The sequence below is a fragment of the Esox lucius genome, chromosome 8, assembly GCF_011004845.1.
Source record: "Esox lucius isolate fEsoLuc1 chromosome 8, fEsoLuc1.pri, whole genome shotgun sequence".
NCBI lineage: Eukaryota > Metazoa > Chordata > Actinopteri > Esociformes > Esocidae > Esox > Esox lucius.
In genome coordinates, this window is record NC_047576.1 from 17782659 (window position 1) to 17803421 (window position 20763).

At 42.2% G+C, this 20763-nt stretch overlaps 1 protein-coding gene across 2 annotated transcripts in view; it reads left to right on the forward strand.

The window, feature by feature from the left end:
- Positions 1-143: 143 nt before the first annotated feature.
- Positions 144-20763, forward strand: part of acbd6 (acyl-CoA binding domain containing 6) — a 33134-nt gene continuing 12514 nt past the window's right edge. Inside the window, exons 1-6 of one of the 2 annotated variants that reach the window (XM_020049263.2) lie at positions 144-605; positions 891-955; positions 1829-1925; positions 5645-5715; positions 10154-10259; positions 16836-16925. In XM_020049263.2, the coding sequence (XP_019904822.1) occupies positions 330-605; positions 891-955; positions 1829-1925; positions 5645-5715; positions 10154-10259; positions 16836-16925 (705 nt within the window). In that variant the 5' untranslated portion in view covers positions 144-329. The remainder of the gene's footprint in view (positions 606-890; positions 956-1828; positions 1926-5644; positions 5716-10153; positions 10260-16835; positions 16926-20763) is intronic. The other variant, XM_010902384.5, reaches the window with a different exon arrangement.

Genomic DNA, 20763 nt, shown 5'->3' on the forward strand with positions numbered 1-20763 from the left:
AACGCTTTCTGGTATGTTATTGGCCTTCACTGATACCTAAAAAATAAGCCACATGTATTTCTTGGTATAAGACAACGCTTTATTGTAGTGGTTAACCTAATTCGGAACCTTTAGTGTTATACTTAGTTCTACCCGAAGCTTTTAGTACGGTGTACCACAGACGGACCATTCGTGCAAACAATTCCGACTAGTAATACGGAGACAACAACATAGCGATAAAAGACCAAAACACAAGACTCAGATGATTATATAGATGCGCTGACTACAAAAACTAAGAAGAACGTCAGTATAAGTTGACATTCATTTCTTGAACTGTATTCTTTTCGACAATGGCATCTCGGTCTCCTTCGTCTTCTCCTGATTCTGCTACAGGCTCAGGTACCGACCCAGCTCGGCCTGATACAGGAGAGCCTCTCGGCGGAGGATCGGATTCAGACTCGGATCTAGGATTAGGGAAATTCGACTGCAGTGCAGGTGACCCGGGTAATCGATTGGAAGGGGAGGAACTGGAACATGAATTTGAGGCAGCGGCAGACCGCCTCCGAGATCTTGTTCAGACGGCCAGTAGGGAACAATTGTTGTACCTGTACGCTAGGTATAAACAGGTGACTATCAGATAGCAGCACGTCCCATCATTGGTTATTTAGATAGCTAACTGGCTAGCAAGCTAGCTATCAGGTGGCATGATATGAATACTCGGGCTAAATTAATGTGTGTAATGATCTAACTGTTGGTGCCACCAAACGACTCGTTGTGTAAGGGGTTTAAACATTTGGTACACATCACAAATAGGAGTATGTTAATGTTCATGTTACTTGCCATAAACTTTGTGGCGAGGATTCTACTAATTGCTGTCAAACCGATGGTTCACCTGTATTTGTGTTTTACAGGTCAAGGTTGGAAAGTGCAATACAGCAAAGCCTGGGTTTTTCGATTTTGAAGGTCAAAGAAAATGGTATGTTTGTTATTGGTTAATCATTGTGAAGCTTCTAGACAGGTATTGTACAGTTTACCTCTAGATATAATCTCTGTTTTTAAGCCAGGTTATGTACTTTTATGATATTTAGTTACTGGCAAAAATTTGTATGGGGAAACATATGCCCAGGAGTAAGTGATGTGTTGTCCTATATTGAGATTTAAATCAACATTTTATTCTATTTTTTCTAATTGAAACAATGCTTTTCAGAGGGAGAGAAACTGTTTGGTGTTTAGTGCCCATTTAGAACCACAGAGAAGAACAAAAAATATGGTGTTATCCATTAAAGGATACTTTGAAGGAAGGGTTGTTGAGATGTTTGACATTTGTTTCAAAAGCATGAGAAAATAATGAATCTAATCAATATTGGTACATATTCAAATAAAATTTGTCAGGAGTTGGCTCAAAACTGTTCTCCACAAATATCCTTCTCTGGAACTTGACAGGTGAATTATGGAGTCAGATCAATGCACTATGATGACATGTTATTTATTACAAAACATAAAAAGGATTCATAAAATATTTGGTTAAGTGCAATTTCTTACTGAGCGCTACAGCTTCCCCCACCCAAAATAATCAACCTGTCAAAATGGCAGGTTTTGCTAGTAGGTTAGGAGAATGAGCTCAAGATCAACCTGCATACTATAGCAGTACCTGGTGAGTGGAAGTAACCTATCAACATCACTGCTGAACCACAAAATGTACATCTGTTTTCCAGTTGAAAGTGAGGCAGAGTTTGAACGCTTTTCACGCCTCACAACAATGTTAAAATATTTGGGAACATTTCAAATATGGTGTGTTTTGTTGTTCTGGTTTGGTATCTGATTATTATTTTCTTGTGTTTTGCCCCAGGACGGCATGGAAACAACTGGAGGACATGAGTGCAGAACAGGCCATGCAGGAGTATGTATTGTGCGTTACCTCACTAGACCCAGACAGCAGTCGGAAGGTAAAAATCCCTGACCAAACTCATAATAAACTACACTTTCTCTCCAATTTTCATAACACCCTTTCCACATGTGGGCGACTTGGCACTATGGGACTGGATGCTAGTTGACTCAATGGAGCTTTCTTTGGCTGCAACCATTTCTTTTTTGATAGTTTGAAAGTACCCATTATAATGTACCACTTCTGAATAAAAGAATCCTGTGTTCTGAGCATAGGCTCAAACATTGCAGTCTGGATTTGATTTAAAAAAGCAAGACCATAGCAACATGCCAACACATGTCCCCCGGTATAGTCTGTGTAATTTTGTAAATGCCAAAAATCTCTTTGAAAAAGTGCATCATTCTCACAGGTTTAGTCAAAAATGTGCCAATTTTTGAGACTCGTATGTGTTTAGCTATTTTATCCCAAAAAGTCAAGAGTTATACATGTTTCCATCATTTGATGCCAGAAGAGTAGCATGTTAAGTGTTGTTCACTAAATTCAAAATGCTGTCGAATACATGGCCACTTTTATGGGTCCCAGAGACATAATAAGTCCAAAATAAATATCTTAAGTAAGTTTAAAAAGTTGTTTGTTCTCTCCCTCTTAATTTTATATTAAGAATACTCCAATAATTATAACCAGGTTATCAATAAAAAAAATGTGGGGTTTATATCAGTTGGATTAAAATAAAACATAACATCAGTATTTTAAACATATATTCCCATTCGTTTCCCATAAGATATATTTTTTCTAAATCTCTTCAAAATCTTCTGACATTACCATTCCCAAAATCAATGGTCAAGAGATCTGGGTTACAATAACAGAACACAATATGTACCGCAAAGGCCTTCTCAGGATATCATCTGTGAATTAGTTCATATGATACTACTTCCACCTTATTTGAGGGTCACCTCCGGATAATAAATGTTATCCTAATGATCTCTTAAAATGTCACATTTTCTCTTCAATGGGAGATGCATTGAAATGTTTTCCTTTCTTTCTGATGTTTGCAAACTTTAACTAGATGTTAACTACTATTACAGGGATATGGGACTATATATACTTTTGTCAGTTCCGTCTAGCGCTTAGAATGCAGTATGGTACCTTTACCAGCAGAGGGCAGTGACTGATTACATCTTGGCAGATAGACCAAGCTATTGTACAACTTGATCTGAGATTGTTTTAGCCTTGTATGCAGGCATCTCTTAAAGGTACACTCGGCAAAATTATGTAGATGCAGAGAGTAAATGGCCTAGTGGGTACATTTTTACAGTTCTGCTCAAAAGTCTCCATACCATTGGAGAATTGGTAATATATGTACCATTTGTGAAGAAAACATGAGTAAGGAGACTGTGATGGCCACTCCAGAACCTTCACCTTCGTCTGCTGTAACCACTGGAGGGTCAACTTAGTCTTGTGCTTAGGGTAATTGTCATGCTGGAAAGTCCAAGAGCAATCCATGCACAGCTTTCGTGCAGAAGAATGCAAATTGTCTGCCAGTATTTTGGGATAACGTGCTGCATTCATCTTGCCATCAATTTTCAAGATTCTCTGTGCCTTTAGAGCTCACACCCCCCCAAAACATCAGTGAGCCACCTTCATGCTTCACAGTGGGGATGGTATTCTGTTCACTATATGCCTTGTTGACCCCTGTCCAAACATAGAGCTTATGGTTGTGACCATAAAGCTCAATTTGGTCTGTCACTCCAAATTACAGTGTGCCAGAAGCTGTGAAGCATGTCAAGGTGTTGTCGGGCATATTGTAACCAGGCTTTTTAGTGGCATTGGCAGTAAATACTTTTTTCTGACAATTCGACCATGCAGTTATTTTTGTTCAAGTATCGTGGTATTGTTCTCCTTGAAACAAGCACACCGTCTTTTTCCAGAGCGGCCTGTATTTCTTTTGAGGTTACCTGTGGGGTTTTTTTTGGTATCCTGAACAATTCTTCTGGCAGTTTTGGCTGAAATCTTTCTTGGTCTACCTGACCTTGGCTTGGTATCAAGAGATCCTCAAATTTTCCACTTCTTAATAATTGATTGAACTGTACTGACTGGCATTTGCAAGGCTTTGGATATCTTTTTATATCCTTTTCCATCTTTATAAAGTTCCATTACCTTGTTGTGCAGGTCATTAACAGTTCTTTTCTGCTCCCAATGGCTCAGTATCTCGCCTGCTCAGTGTATTCACCTACTTTAATTGCCATTTGCACTTTCACCTTGTGTGTCTGGGATACGAGGCCAAACATTCAAGGGTTTTAAAACTTTTGATTAGGGCCTTTTGGGTGATTTCTGTTATCATTATGATTTTAAAAGGAACCAAACAACTATGTGATAATAAATGGCTTCATATGATCACGATCCTTAAATAAAATAGTAAAAATTTTTTGCTCAAGGCCACAGGGAAATTATTCAAAATTTTTTGACTTTGGGATTCAAACCAGCGACCAAACATTTCTGGAGAAGGTACTGTCAATACACCAGTCGCTCATCTTAAAAAGGCCACGCAATGTTTTATTTCACCATCAAATGAAGATAACGTACTCAGATTTTTTTGATTTTGACCTCAACTCACCGTGAGGAAAGCAGCAACATTAGAGGAACCCCACATACACATTTCTTCTCAGCTGAAAATTCCACACAGGACAGACGCGTCCCATTCCCCAACCTCTGTTCCCAAAGGAGAGATTTAGAGTGATGTTTCGCAGTGTGACATAAAAGCCTGTCACCCATCCTGTTTGAGCTAGTGCCTTCCAACCCCCCCCCCCCACTCCGTCCCCGCCACAATGTGAGTGTCAGCAGGCATCAGCGGCCTTGCGGGCCAGTCTGACACGTCCCTTTCTCTGGCTCTGTGATAGTGGCCAGTACGTGCTGACACGGCCCCTCGATGTGGCACAATGCCAGGGAAAGGCGAATGCACAAATGCCTCTAGGAAAAGAATGTTGATTGTGTTACTGTTAACAAAGAGAAGGGACTCTATTCTTACCGGGGTCCAGACAAACAGATTTCAGGGAAGCTGGATAAAGACGAAGGCAGCAGACAATACTCAGTTCTTGACCTTTCTCCTGTTTGCATTGTTGGAGGCACTAGCTTTACATTATGAAAGGAAGTGCATCAGCGAATATTCTTAGCATGAAAGGAAATTACACTCCCAAAGTGCATGTACCGTGGTTTTTCTTTCTTGCACATGATCCCCTCTGAAATGAAATCAAATTTGTTTATTGTGCGAGTCATTATGGAAGAGAGCAATATAATTTAGACTAGACCTATGGCCTAATATAATTTAGACTAGAGCTATGGCCTAAAAAGCTTCTGTTTCAGTGCTGACTATTCTGGCAAAATCAAGATTACAACATGCATTACCAGGAAAATAACCCCCCAAAAAAAGAAAATCAAAGATATTCTGTTCAGCTGTTAAAAAATACAGACCTTTTACTTGTTGTTTAGTAGTCCATTCTATATGCTTGAGGGCATTGTGATGAGCTGAACCTATTTCTCTCTCTGACTATAGAAACTCGTTCTCCCAGGGGTCTTTTGTTTTCCATTTGTACGGCACAGTGTGTTTTGGGGGAGCATGTGTGTTCAACTAGGCAGGGGAATGCCGAACTGTCTTTAGAGCAGCATAAACAAACTAGTAACTGGTACAGACTTGAGAGGAACATTGTGCCAAATGTGTGACTGCTAGCCACAGGGGTCAAGTGGAGGTACTTTTTTAAGGACTTCTTTTGTTTCTTGTTCCAGGAGAGACGAGAGCGTAGGACAGGATTTGGAGGCCCAGCCGTCAGTTCTCTCTACCAAGAAGAAATGATCAGGTATTGTACAAGTGACAGGCGGACTGACAGGCAGACTGGATCAAGACAAACAGCTCTGAGTGGCAGAAGTTGCTGTACAGACTGTGAGCCAATGTAGGTAGATGAGGAGTCAGTGGTGATTTATGTTAATGATATTCCCTCCCCTTACGGGAACCCTTAGGAGCTTGTTCAAGCCTAAAAACCACCTCGGTTGTAAAAAAAAAAAAAAGGCTCTTTTGGAAATTAAAACGCGGGCTGAATCCAGCAGGTTTGCCCCTAAATGGTCCTCATTAGCATGCATGTGCTGAATAGACATGGCCTGAGAAACGCCTGCCTTTAATTACTTTTCCACCAGCACAGTGAAATGAGATGGAGGTCGGTAGAGCACACTGCCGCACAGCGGTGGAGGCAGCTTCCCCTGGCGACGCCCCTCTAGGTGATAGCCAATGAGGATGCTCCATGGGGACAGGAAGTCATTAACATGTCCCCTTAGTGAGGCCTGCCTCTGGCATGTCCCGCTTCACACTGTTACACTCACTGGTTGGCTGAATATCCAATTTCCACCCACTCAGTACAGGGAGACTCTCTCCATGTTAAATAATCGGCCTCCTCAAGCCGCTGCTTTAACAGAGTTGATTGCATCCGCGCTGCTCATTTTCTGCTTTGCGTCTGGTGTGGGAATGTGTATTGACAAAAGCATATTGATCGGTAATATACCTCGGATACTGAAGTCGGCTGCTTGTGATCGAAAGGATTTGTGTGAGCTACAGTTGTAATCCTTTCGCAGGTTGTGATCAACACCTGGCATATCATAGTTATTTCTGATTGGCACTGCACAGCAAGGGAGTTTGTGCACTGCCACTTATAGCCGGTGTATGTGCGCGTGCGCGTGCGCGTGTGTGTGTGCGTGTGCGCGCCAGATGAGTTCCCTGTAGTGTCTAGGTGACCTCCTATTTCTAAGAATGTGTGATTGATGATGTAGCTGTTGAAGTCATCAGTTTTCTGGCTGTGTTGTGAGATGAGTGTGCTCCTGTGTGGGCCTGCTGAAGGGCTACCCTGTCCACTGATGGATGAGGGGGATATCGGTCAGCCTGCTGGTCTGGGCTCTGGTGGACCAGTGCTGTGTGTGTCTCGAGGTGGAGTGAGACACAGCTGGGGGCATCAGGTCTGTGTGTTGTATGTTGCATTTTACTCAGGCTGGTGCCTTGTTGCTGATGACACCAGCTGCTAGGTAGTAGTGACAATGTGTACCCATACACTGACCAGCCCAACTCTCTCTATCCCCCCCCCCCATCTCTCTTTCTCTTTCCTTCTGTCCTTCTTTCCCTTTCTCTTCATAATTATAACCCCTCTTTCTCGCTCTCTAATGAGAAAAGAACAAAAGCAATCTGAAATGACCAATAATTAAAACAAAGGTTAGTAAGAATTACTAATTCGTAATTATAGTGCTGGATGTGGAGATAAAAAAAACTTCAATGGTATGGCTTATGCTTATGGGGAGGAGGGAGAGTGTATTTGGTTGGGGGTTAGAAAGTGCTGCTCAGATTCCACCGAATTTTAAGGGCCGTGGTCACCATCCTGTCTTCTCTTGAGACCTAGGTCTACCAATGGCAACTTCTATCAACAAGACTGTGTTAGCTTACCAATCTGTATTGGACAATTATTCATAAAAAAAAAACATACTAATGTGATAATAGTAATGTTTTAACAGTGTAACAAATTGTTTTGACACATCAAACGTGATACTACATATCACGTTTATTTATTGGGTGTTTATTTCATTTGTTTTAGTTCCTGTTTGTTGAGAACCTTTCAACCATATATATGTCAATGGGTTCTGTAACTGGTTGGACTACTTCTTTTGCCAGATCCTGACTGGAATGTCAAATTATAGGTTTTGTTTGATGAGGTTGAAAGCTATATCTTCTCTCAGATCATTTATCCAGCCTTGTAATGTTGATGTTGATGTAATGTTGATGATTAGGCTTAGGTAGGTGTAATTTAATGTGTACTCCAGGGCAACAGGGTCAAAAATGTATGTTCTTGGTCCAGGCCGCTGGACTTTTTTTTTTAGTACAAGATTAACTGTCAGGGCCCACACCTGACAGAATCTGTGCAGAAGATCTACTGTAGGTCAGGCATGGGCAACTGGCGGCCCACGGGCTGCGTGTGGCCCCCACCCCCTCATTGTTCGGCCCTCAGATGAATTTAGTAAACAGTAAAAGGATATATACACGAAAAAAATATATATCATGTTTGACCTTAAATTTGTTGGAACTGAAATCTGTGCTGGAAACAAAACATAAAATAGTCTTGAAATCAAATCTTTCACATATTAAACAGAAATTTCAGGGTCTCAGAAAGCTATTGGGATGTCTTTCTGAGAGTGTATCTGAGAGTGTGCTGATGTTTGTGCCATAAAACACGATGATACCTATTACAGAAGTCTCAAAATATTCAAAATATCATAGTGAAAACAGCCAAAAAACCTATAGTGTTCAAAGGGTTAATTACATACAATACATGGACATGTTAATCTGCATTACATATTCTGTGGCCCCCAGCACCATCCAGGTTGCCCATCCCTGATCTAGGAGCTGCTATAGGCCCTCCCTGAATGGGGATGGAAGCTCCAGTTCATCTGTATATTTCAGATTCTACTATGGCAAGGGCCAATGCTGCTGAATGTTCTAGTGTCTGTTCCAATTAATTGATATAAATGTTGAAGAGGATGGGCCTCACTCTATATCCCTGACTCACCCCATGACCCAGAATGAAGTAATCACTGTGTTTATTGTCAATGTTTACTTCAACCATGTTGTTTGTGTACTTCAGTTTTATTGTGTCATAAGTTTCCCCAACGACACTGCTTATCTCTGTACTCTCTCTGTCGATTTTTTTTCATGCTCTTTCTAACACTTGTACTGTGTCTATTTCTCTCTTTTCCGTTCTTTCTTTTTCATTCTCCCCTCTCCCTTGGTGTCTCTATTTATCCTTTCTCAGTATTCCCCTTTCTTAAGGCACCTCACTCTCGGTCTCTCTAACCTTTCTCTCTTCATCCTCTCTCTTCAGTCTCCTCTCTATCCCTCTTCTTTCACTCTCTTTCTGGTAGTCAGCTGTAGTTAACCAGGCAGTGGGGATGACAGAGTAGCCTGTGACCTTCCCAGCATGCCTTGCGGCGGGCGCTGCTGATGTCATGTCGTTTATCAGGGCACCATTAATCGTGCAAGCTCTGTCAGACGACCGGCCGGCCGCGTGGCCAAATCCTCGCCGGCCAGCGCAGCCTGACTGATGAGCTCCGACCATTGATTAGTTGCCACGGGAGACGGATGGTGCCCACGTGGCAGGGACACTCGGGGTCAGCGCGGCGTTTACAGGAGGAAGGGGAGGGGCCGCCTCTCCAACTTATGAATAAACATGATCATCACAAGCATGTAAATTACTGTGTCTTTGGATGTAACCTTATTTTGTCCAACCGGAAAGAGACATTAAATCAATGGGCGGTACAGAGGCGCAGTGAAACCATCTGAGACAAAGGGAGAACAGGCATCTAGCACGCTGTAATACATTGCGCCCCCCTAGACTAGCCACTCCAACTATTTAAATGTCTTTCCTGCACGTTCAGAAGCGATGCTCTGAAATCCCTTCAAAACTACAACATCTAGAAACATAACATTGCTACCCAACATTCAACTAATCTTTCCATTCCATTTTTTCGTTTAGGTTCGTCCCCGCTAACCCTGGTAACCCATAGTGATTAACCCTTCGTTTCCCACCCCAAGCTGCCAGTCGGCCCAATATTTCACAGGTGCCGGGCCCAGGACCAGATACCTCTCTCTGCCAGATAATGGAGCACTAAATGCAATTAATCAGAAATGACCTGCATGTGTAAGAATGGAAGTCTAAATGAGATTTAGCCCTCTCCCCTCCCCGTGCATCCCATTTTCCCTACTCTTCCCCAACAGCCGTGCCCGGCGTGGTCCTAATGCCCTGAGGTGATTGTGTGTGTCGGGGGGGGGGGGGGGGGTATAATTAGAGCAAATGTGGCGTACCATACAGCAGCTTTCCTCCATGGATGGCCCACCCAGGATGAGCTGGTGGAAATGCTATGTTTACTGCACCCGTGTGTGTGTGTGTGTGTGTGTGTGTACTCCGATCACACACAAGTCTGTTCCAGTCATGTCATAGTGGGCCGAGAGACAGCCTGATGACCATTCACCTGGCACCAGTCCATTAGTTGGCACCTGTACACATAAAGACTTGACAATGACAGAGAAATAAGTGGTATTTCACTATGATTCATCATTTACTCATCAAAATGTTTTAGTTGTTAAATGCTTTCGCCCGGGATGTAGAATTCTATTTAGAACACATCTTGCCTCGGCGGAAACCAGACCGTTCCTACACTTGGCTCACTCACAAAGTTATCTGACGATTCTGTCTTCCTGTCTCCTTGCAGGGAAGAAGACCGGAACATCTTCGACTACTGCCGAGAAAACAACATAGAACACATCACCACAGCGCTTAACTCCCAGAAAGTGGATGTCAATGTGAAAGACCAAGAAGTAAGTGACACCTAGTCCTCAAAAGAAAAGACCAATCTTGTTAACACAATCCATGTTATTAGTTGCAACTGTGAAAACGGCTCACTTGCAATATGGTACAGCATTTTCCTCATAGCTCCATTGACTTTGGCCTCAAATTGACTGTTAGTCCATGGGAACCCCTGGCGCCCATATATCTCAGATCTGTGGGGAGCTTAAGGCATTAAGATCATTAGATGTTTTTTTTTCTCTTTGACCCTGAATCTATTCATCTGGTCTTTATTCATTAATCACAGAGGGCAAATGGTTTAGTCCCTCTTTCATCACAGCAATTCTTCAAATGAGGAACCAGTTGGGGCGTCAGCCGCCCGACCAGCTGGCGGCGATGGTCTTTGTGTGGCCCATGCATTGTTTACCAGTGGACTGCATGTCTCCCATCTAACCAGCAGAGGTCCCTGGTGAAGTTCAGTCCACAGCTCCTGAGAAAGACGAGAGTAGAGAGGGAGAGAGAGAGAATATAATAATATGTCCTATCGTATTCTCTCTTGGCTGATGTTTCTTGAGTTCTCTATGTGGTGAGTGTGGGTAAGTGACTTCATTGAGGTAAATCTCACTGGGTAAAAGTGTTCGTCTGATTTGGTTAACTTAAACAAAGGCCAACCTTGTACATGTTGCCTACATTCTGGAGTCAAGGATAGTTCCTTGTAGCTCAGTTGGTAGAGCATGGCGCATGCGATGACAGGTTGTGGGTTTGATTCCCACAGGGGACCAAGTTCAAAATGAATGCACTCACTACTAAGTTGCTCTAAAAGAACATTTAAAAAATATAAATATTTTAACTTTAGTGGTGACAGTTTTGTCGTTGAAGTATGGACTATAATTTTGCTAGTTATATTAGGCCTATTCATGTTTTTGTCTGCCAAGGAGATTGTGCTTCTCCATTTGCAGTAGTGAATAACACAGTTAACTGGAATGTGTCTGCAATTGTTAGTCCCACTTTTTTCATCCAGGGTCATTTCTAGAGTCTTTCCAAATGGTTTCCTCTTATACCCGAAGCCTCCAGTATTAGTGAGTCAATAGACTCTTCTTTACCAGAATGTACTGCATTTTGATGTTTTCGGCAGTGGGGGATATTGGCACTTTAATTCGGGGTGATATGAGCCGGGGGGGGTCGCCTCTGACCCCTTGGGTGGCTGGTCCCCTGACTCTCCTGCCGAGGCCAAAGACATTAGCTCTGATGTACAGCAAAGGCGCTGGGTGAATGGGGAAATAATCCTAATGACGGGGAGAATAGATCAGGGCGTTCCGCCACCTGCCTTGTCCGTACTGCGTCTTTACGACTCACTGAGGCCTTCTCATTACTGTTGAGGGAACAGGGGGCTGGGGGCCATGCTGCAGGTATTCATCACTCACAGGATCACATGCAGAGTTGTGGCCCTTAGAAGCAGGGCAAACGTTGGTTTATAGTTCAGCACCTTATCAAAACGATTTTGTGAAAAAGCGAGCTAGAGAAAGACTAAGTAAATACGTTGGACTATAGTGCAATGTCAGATTTTGTCCATAAACCGCTGGCTACCGTTGTGTCCAATATGTTCGCCAACCAGCTGCATGGGGCAATGTTGGGCAATGGGCAGGTATCACCTGACAAAATGCGTCACGTTACTTTTCTGATGTGTTCATGGTTAGATTCGATCATTTAAAACATTAAATGTTATGGGCGAAGTCTACTGATTGTGGTCATATACGTTATTATCTTCAATTTGTCTCCGTTTATTGACTTTGAGAGGAAATCTTTACAAGTCAGTCAATTTAAAATCACACCGGGATTTATTACAACTAGCAAAGATTGGGAACCCTTTTTAAAGAATTTACTTCATGATTCAAGCTTTGCAATTAGTATGTAAATGTGTAAATAAAGATTTCTAGCTATAATGCCACTGCAGGTTTAAATTTTCCAAGATGGCCACCAACCAACCCCATCAGTTTTAATCAGAAAGGCCAAATCAATAAGTTGGGATGAGTTGATTGGAGGATATGTCTCCAGCACCTCTTGTGGAGTTTTTCTGACCACACAAGGAGATGCCAATTGGATTGTACAAAATTGGGAGAGGAGAAAGGAGAGAATGAAATATATACTTACAGTGCATTCTGAAAATATTAAAACCCCTTCAGGTTTACCATGTTATAATAGATTGAAAACCTTTCTTGTCATCAAACTACACACAATACCCCACGTCAAAGCGAAAACATGGTTTTTGAAATGCATGCCAATTAAAAAAAAATTATAGGCTATAATATCTCATGTACATAAGTATTCAGACCTTCTGATATGACACTCCAAATTGAGCTCAACTGCTTCCTGTGTCCTTTGATCATCCTTGAGATGTCTCTAGAACTTTATTGGATTCCACCTGTGGCAAATTCAATTGATTAGACATGATTTAGAAAGGCACAGAGACATGTCTATATAAGGTTGCACACTTTACATTGCATATCAGAGCAAAAACAAAGCCATGAAATCCAAGGAACTCTCCGAACACCTCAGAGATTTTTTGTGCATAGATCTGAGGAAGGTTATAAAACAAAAGCTAAAACATTGTAGATTTCCAGGGCCACAGTGAGCTCCATTATTGCGAAATGGCCGGGTAAGAAGGGCCTTGGTCAAGGAGGTGACCAAGAACCCAATGGCGACTTCAACAGACTTTCAGAGATAGCAGAACCTGTCAGAAGGACAACAATCTCTGCAGCACTCCATCAGTCAGGCATTTATGGTAGAGTGGCTAGATGGAAGCCACTCCTGAATGAAAATCATATGTCATGCCACCTGAAGGACTCTGAGAGCATAAAGAAAAATATTATCTTATCAGATGATATCAAAAGGAAAAAGTTTGGGACAGTAGTGAATCTTCCCAGGTCTGTCCATCCTGCCAACATTTCTCCACGAGCAAGGCGTAAAGTCATCCAGGAAGTCACAAAGAACCCTAGAACAACATCCAGGGATCTGCAGGTCTCTTGTCTTGCCTAAAGTTTGTGTTCATAACTACTGTCAGATAGACGCTGGACAAAAAAGGAATTGATGACAGGAAAGAAATGTGGAAACCACTACCAGTGGATATGGGTCCTGCATCAAAACAATGACCCAAAACCCTCTCGCAAATCTGCTGTAGAATAGTTGAAGAACAACAAATGTAATATTGTTGTGGCAGAAGCAAATACTTCATTGCGTTTGGAGCAGTCTTTGATGCTAAAGGTGGAGTAACCAGTTTTTGAGTCTGGAGAGAGGATTACTTCTTAACCTGAGGGCATTGGGTGTTGCATTACTTTCTTTAATAAATACATTTAAATATTCAGTGCCAGAAATATGCAAAATATCTTCAAAGACAGCAAATACTTTTTCATGGCTCTGTATGTTACAGAGTTTCAATACTGTCTTCAGTCAGTCTTTAATAGCAGGTTCCTTGATTCTGTGGCATATCGTGACTGAGATTATTTGATTATAAGACATTGTGTTATTATCGCCTATTTTCTGATCTGTAGTTGTATTGTGTATGAGTGCCTTTCCTAGCAGGCTTCCACCTCCACACAGGTCCTGACATGCCACTGACAGTGAGTCCTTCCACCACCACTCACCACAAACCCCATGTTCACCAACAATGGAGGGCTGGATTTCATGTTGTAATACCGCCCAAGGAACTCCTCTTTTCCCTTTCTCTTTTGGGTCTAGGACAAAGTCCTCCGCCCTCTCCCCCTCTTCAATTAGAGACAATTGAGCTGACAGGTTCCCTCCCACTAAGACTAAGGAGCAGGCAGTGGCCCTTGTAGACTCATCTGTTGTGTGTTGCCGTGGGTGCGAGTAAAAGCGCCTGTCACGGCTCCTCAAATGCCTAATCCCCCACAACACTCTGACACGGGGGGTAGCTTAGCGCTTTAGAACATAGCAATTCGGGCCATCTCTAACCTATTCCCGAAAGTGCCTCAAGGGCTATTTCCTGATGGATGATTTCCAGTAGCGTTTTCTGCTTTTGTTACCTCAGACAAACTGGAGTGCTTTTTCCACTTTTTTTGTTCTTTCATGAAATTATTATTTGTAGTATTTCTTGTGCATGAACTTGTTCTTTTCTCCACAAGGCATCCCAATTGTGGACTTTAAAATGTATTGTGCTGGAATGAAGAAGAAAAAAAGAATTAAACAGCATTCAATATAACTGGAATCAAGTATAAAGGGGTTGTCCACCTGAAGCCACAAATTTCAGCTGTATACATTGTTATATCATGCAAATGTACACCGTCCCCCTTTACTGCCAAAACAGCCTCGATCTGTCGAGGCATGGACTCTACTAGACCTATGAAGGTGTGGTGTGGGATCTGGCACCAAGACGTTAGCAGCAGATCCTTTAAGTCCTGTAAGTTGCAAGGTGGGGCCTCCATGGATCGGACGTGTTTGTCCAGCACATCCCACAGATGCTCGATTGGATTGAAATCTGGGCAATTTGGAGGCCAAGTCAACGCCTTGAACTCTGTTGTGTTCCTCAAATAATTCCTGAACCATTTTTGCTTTGTGGCAGGGCACATTATCCTGCTGAAAGAGGCCAATGCCATCCGGCTTGCCTCCTTCCCATAGTGCATCCTGGTGCCATGTGTTTTCCAGGTAAACGACGTACATGCACACGGCCATCCATGTGATGGGAAGGAAAAACGTGATTTATCAGACCAGGCCACCTTCTTTCATGACTCTGGGGTCCAGTTCTGATGCTCATTCTGATGCTCACTATTGCAGGAACTTTAGGCTGTGGACAGGGGTCAGCATGGGCACCCTGACTGGTCTGTGGCTATGAAGCCCCATACACAACAAACTCAGATGCTCTGTGTGTTCTTACACCTTTCTATCTGTAACAGCATTAACATTTTCAGCAATTTGAACTTGTCTGTTGGATCAGACCACACGGGCCAGCCTTCGCTCCCTACATGCACCGCTTTTGCTTCTTTGGACCACTTTTGATAGGTACTGACCACTACAGTCTGGGAACACCCCACAAGGCTGCAGTTTTGGAGATGCTCTGACCCAGTCGTCTAGCCATCACAATTTGGCCCTTGTCAAAGTCGCTCAGATCCTTACGCTTGACCACTTTTCCTGCTTCTAACACATCAACTTTGAGGACCGAATGTTCACTTGCTGCCTAATATATCCACCCCCTGACAGGTGCCATGATAACGGGATTTTCAGTGTTATTCACTTCACCTCTCAGTGATCATAAAGTTATGGCTGGTTGGTATATGATAACTATACAGAATGTTCTGTAATAGTTCTGTATTTATAAGTTGGCAAGTAACATTACATTTGTTGAATATCTGTGGATACTCAAGTTGACTACAAAACCCACAACGCTATGCTCTTTCTGCACAGGTTGGCTGGCAAGGTAAAAAAAAAAATCTTTACTCTTCATGCCCATAATCTCACATTAGCTAGAAAACAGATACAGCATGTGAAGTTATGAAGTTGTAAATTATTTTAAAACAAATTCCACCGTCAATCAAAGATTAAAATTGTGCCATTGGTTTCTAGCGCAAACTGTTGTTCATCAGGTGGCTGCAGGTTCGCAAGGTTCAGTACAAATTTGTATACATTTTGAGTGTAAGATCAAGTTGGCAAACAACATAAAACTTTTTTTAATGGCCTTTTTTGTTCATCTTTACCCAGGAGTCCGATAATTCTGGAGCGCAATAACATAGAGAAAGCACTACAGATGTTTTAGGCACCAGCCTCTCTCTTATATATATTAATTTCAACATACTGCCATGAGTGATTAATATAATTTAAGCAATAGAATAGGACTTAGGGAGTTTGCTTTATCTAATTGGTCAAACTGATGAATGAGCTCTGTTTGGTGGTTGTATTCCAATGAGGGGATAGTAGAAGGGGAGAGGGGGAGGCGGGGTCTGAACTAGGGGGTTTCTCTCGTTTTGTCTACGGCATCCCATCGATCAACCCTAGGGATTCTGCCGGCCCTTTGCAATTTGTCCCTGATCTCCTGGACCAGACCCCCCCCCCCCCACCCCCCCCCCCCCCCCATACACTCACACTCACACAGACTTTCCTGCTGGCGGGGAGGCCTAGCAGAGCTCATCCTGTCAGCTCCTCATTATATAGTTGCAATCTGAAGGCTCTGAGTTATAAATTGTAGTGCATAATTTATTTTTTCTTAAGCGGAGAAATCTATTGTGAAGTTAACTTTGTGCAGCCGCTTTACAACCGAAGGGGATAGATTACTCTATTAGAGGTGAGGAGCGGTTGGGCCTGGCATCCATCTCACTGAATGCTCCAGCACGCCGCATTTCCATATCGGTGTGGTCAGACGGCCTGGCACACACGCTGTCACAATCCATGCCAGCTGCACTCCATTCACCGGACCGGCCGACCTTACTAAGTACCTACCGGTAGCGCGTTGGTTTTTTTATTTTCTCTTGAAAAAACGAATCATCGATCAAGAGGTATGATTTACAATAGGCGTGCAAACAAGGGCTGACGGTTTAATTTTTGGATTTGATGGTGTAATCCGTTGGTGCATGAATAAAAAAGCAAATCTGTTTTTGTTTCAGGGCCGGAATTTGCTGCACTGGGCCTGCGATCGAGGACACAAGGACCTGGTCTCTGTATTACTACAGAACCATGCTGACATCAACAGCCAGGTGACGTACGGACACGCACAGAACACACATACCCACGGTCATCTGGGGTTAAGGGTCAAGTGGCACTCCATACAGAAGTTCACAGGATCAGATGTTCCAGAGGATTAACATTTTCTGAGAGGCTCTGTTGCCTTGAAAAAGGCGCAGTACATCTATTACTATTACTTTTCACTCCCCGGCTGAGCACTACACACGCCTCCTAAACGCACACCTACAGATGCCATCGCTTAACGTAATCCTCCTGTTGTCCCAGGAACTTTTTATGTTTTGGAAGGGTTTTTAAAAGCCTTCCAAAATGTGTCATTTCCACATTAAAATGTCAAACTTAATTTGCCTTGATGAAAATATGATCAACCCCTGCATGAAGCGTCCATTAACGATGATCCACACAACAATTAGCATTTCTCATTGCTGCAGTATCTGTTTCTTGCTCTGTGAAACTGTCTCAAATTTAAATTTGGATTCTGCGGGACAGTCTATTACACAACACAGGCAGTTCTGTGTCCATGATGGCCTAGTTCTTGAGGCTCCCTGTGATCCATAGATCCCCTGAGCAGGTCTGCTTTAATTCACTTTGTGATATCGGCAAATCCTGTGGGGTTTATCCAACACCGTAAGCAGGTAGACTTTGTTTATAGACCTGGCGGTGAGAATGAAAAACCCTGAAGGCCATTCGGGTTTAAAGGCAGGCCGTTTCGGCTTTGTCTTAAGCCGGCTGAGAAATGAATACTGTGGTGCGTACAGTTGGTGTGGTCGGGAGCTTTACTGGCCCTCAGTAAGACAAATCAATTGGAAGTAATCAGGCAAATTGTTTGCATTATACAACCCATATAATCACAACATTTGCAAATGACTTGTCTTTTTGTGGCTGTTTTCTGTGTGTGTGGCTGAAAACCAGTGGTCTGGCTTTGAAATAATTATCCTGGTCTGCTTGTCAGCACCTCGTGGTTTAACAATAAAACGTTACTACTTATATGGAGACGTTTAAATGCTTTGCATTGTTATTACAACCAGAAACTTTACTAAAGCCCGCTGTGATGTTTTTTTATTCATAAATATATAAACAATTATATTTAATGTACCCTGATAGGCAGCCAATGCAACCAAGTTGCTTTTCTCTGATTATTCTCTAGTTCCTAAAAAATCAATAGACATTTTAAAGAAGTCATTGGTCACCACATCTTATTGCGTTTTCAAAAGTTGTTTTTTCTTTCAAGGTTATCAAGGTTTATTTAAAAAATCTAGATTTATAACACCACAGTGTTAGTACTTGGACAGCCTTTGCCCAAAATAAAACAAATGCCACTTGTTGTAACCTTTAATGAGTTTGCTTTTCTACGGGTTAAATGGTCCACTCTTTAGCAACAAACTTCTCTAAATCTTCTGTTTGGGGGTTGCCCTCCACAAACTTCAGTTTTAAGTTCTTCTAGCAGGACAACTGCATGTCCACATAAGCAGCACCCAGGAATGTTTACAGAAGAAACACTGAACTGCTAATGAAGGACTCAAGGTCTGACTTGTTCATCATTTACTCATATGAGGTTCTGGAAACAGCTGTTGGTGAAGGTTACCCCTTAAACATTAAAGAACTTAGAAATGTTCTCTGAAAATGTGGTCAAAAAGGTGCACAATAAGCATTTCTTGGCAAATGTTATCTTGGCCAAAGGTTGCATAGCCAAGTACGTGCCTCAGTGTGTAGAAATGTGCATGTCATTTTTCTGTATTTTCGACACTTAAATTGTAATCTCTGACAAAAACAACGACAAAAAACGTTTGTTTCTGCTGTATTTATAATCCATAACCAGAAAAGAGCTACGGTCTCTATATTTGGCCTCATCTTTATATACACATGTAAATGCAGTTGAACAGTTTTCCTCATCACTCAGTGATCCAGTGCAAGAGGTTACTCCGCTGTCCACCTCAAGGCAATAGCATCCAAACGGCCCACCTACATTCTGCGCTCTTGGGTAGCTAGTCAGTTAACTGTGGGGAAATATTAAGACAACGAGACTTTTGCAGGAATTATTGAGATCAGATTTACGAGATATGGTGTGAGGGTGGCCAAAAGAAAAAATGGCTAGCTAAATCATAGACGAGTCTCTGCCAAATGATTATACAACGTTATCCCCAGAGAACTGAGAATGCATAGGGATGTAAAGCCTGTTACTTGTAATTAGATCCTATTAGATTTCTGTTTTCATTTTTGGCTGCACGGAACTAGACCGGGTGCCCTGTATTCTACACTCAAAAAACAGGCAAACATACAGGGTGGTGAACACGTAGTGGTAGGTGCATTAGTTGGTTAGAAATGCCTGGTTCTGTGGTCTAAGTTGCAGTGCTCTTTTACTGCTGCAACATGGGTTGGAATCTGGCCCACTGCTCTTTCAGCAGAAACACAAGCATTCGCCTTCGCCTTTTATCAAATAAAGCTGTAAAATGTCTGATATAAGATGTATTTATACAGGACACCCCACATACAGTATATTTAAGCATTAAGGCAGCTAATGGTTTGTGGTACAGTATATGGCTGTTATTGGGCACAGTGTGGAGCTCCTGGATACAGCCTTTTGACTTGATCTAAACCCACAAAGTGCCTTACCGATATACTGTCATAAACCGGTATTTTGCTATACCATCTCTTATTCCACGGCTTTCTGCCTGTCAGCATTCATGTTTCAGACCACCCGATTTAGTGTGTATTACAGTATGTAATGTTGTTGGAGGGTCCTTTTGAGGTTCTTCACAATGGAACTGTAGTGGAACCCCTAAAATTTCTTCCAAGAACGGGTAGGTTGCTCATACAGTTCTTTGAGAATCAAGTGTAAGAGGCTCTTTAAAATACCCTTTGCCATTTTTCCTTGCAGAAGTTATTGGGGTTCCCATACAGTTTCAAACTAAAGGATACTCCAGGAATCCTTTTTTAAGAGTGTACTGTATAGTCATATACCACTGGGAGGGTATATGATGAATACAATATTGTTCCATGAATTCAAAGTATCCAACGTATCCAACGTTTTAGCTCATAGCATTCCTTTTGTCAGTTGTGAGATAGGGAGTGGTGTTCGGTTAGTCTGATCAGATATCCCAGTAATCTGCCCTGACCTCTGCCAACTGCCATTAAATTAAGATAAAATTGATTTGTTGATTTTAAAAAACAAAAACAGTGAACATTTTTCAGTGAACATTGTTGGAAATTAATCAACTGATTGTTTTAGCCAACGTCCAAGAGCGGTAACCTGATTTATGGGCTCTTGGATTCTAATCCGGGATCAGAAGAGAACACAATAGGTAGCTCTGTCCATGAATACCCAGATCAACTGTATACCACCTGTCAACAGCAGAATGGAATGCCAAACTGTCCATATCACTGCTTCTCTGCTGCTCTTTAACAAATGAACCCCCCTGAAACTGGTCCGAGTGGCAGAACAGGAGCTTTGCTTAGGTAGGGCCTGTGTTTCTCAAAAGCATTGCTTAGTTATTTAACTTAAGCTGATGTTTAGTGAAATGTAATGAAAACATTCTAGAAATGTGAGATTGAAAAAAAAATATGATTGTTTAAAATTGTTATTATTCAGTTCTTAGATGGCACACTTCCTCAAATCAGATTGAAGGGTATTGGCCTTGTATAACGTTTTGCAGATTCTATGGCAGGTGAGGAAGGAATTGTACTTTCGTGTACTATTTAGACTGCTATATCTAAAGAATTCCACAATTCAGTTAGGTGCGCGTTTGTCAGTTAGGCAGGCGTTGTTGTTTAGTCAAATGGCTCCTCCGTAATACTGCGACCATGACCTTTGCACAGACTAGAGCACCAGTCTCACCTGCAGCTCCCACATGG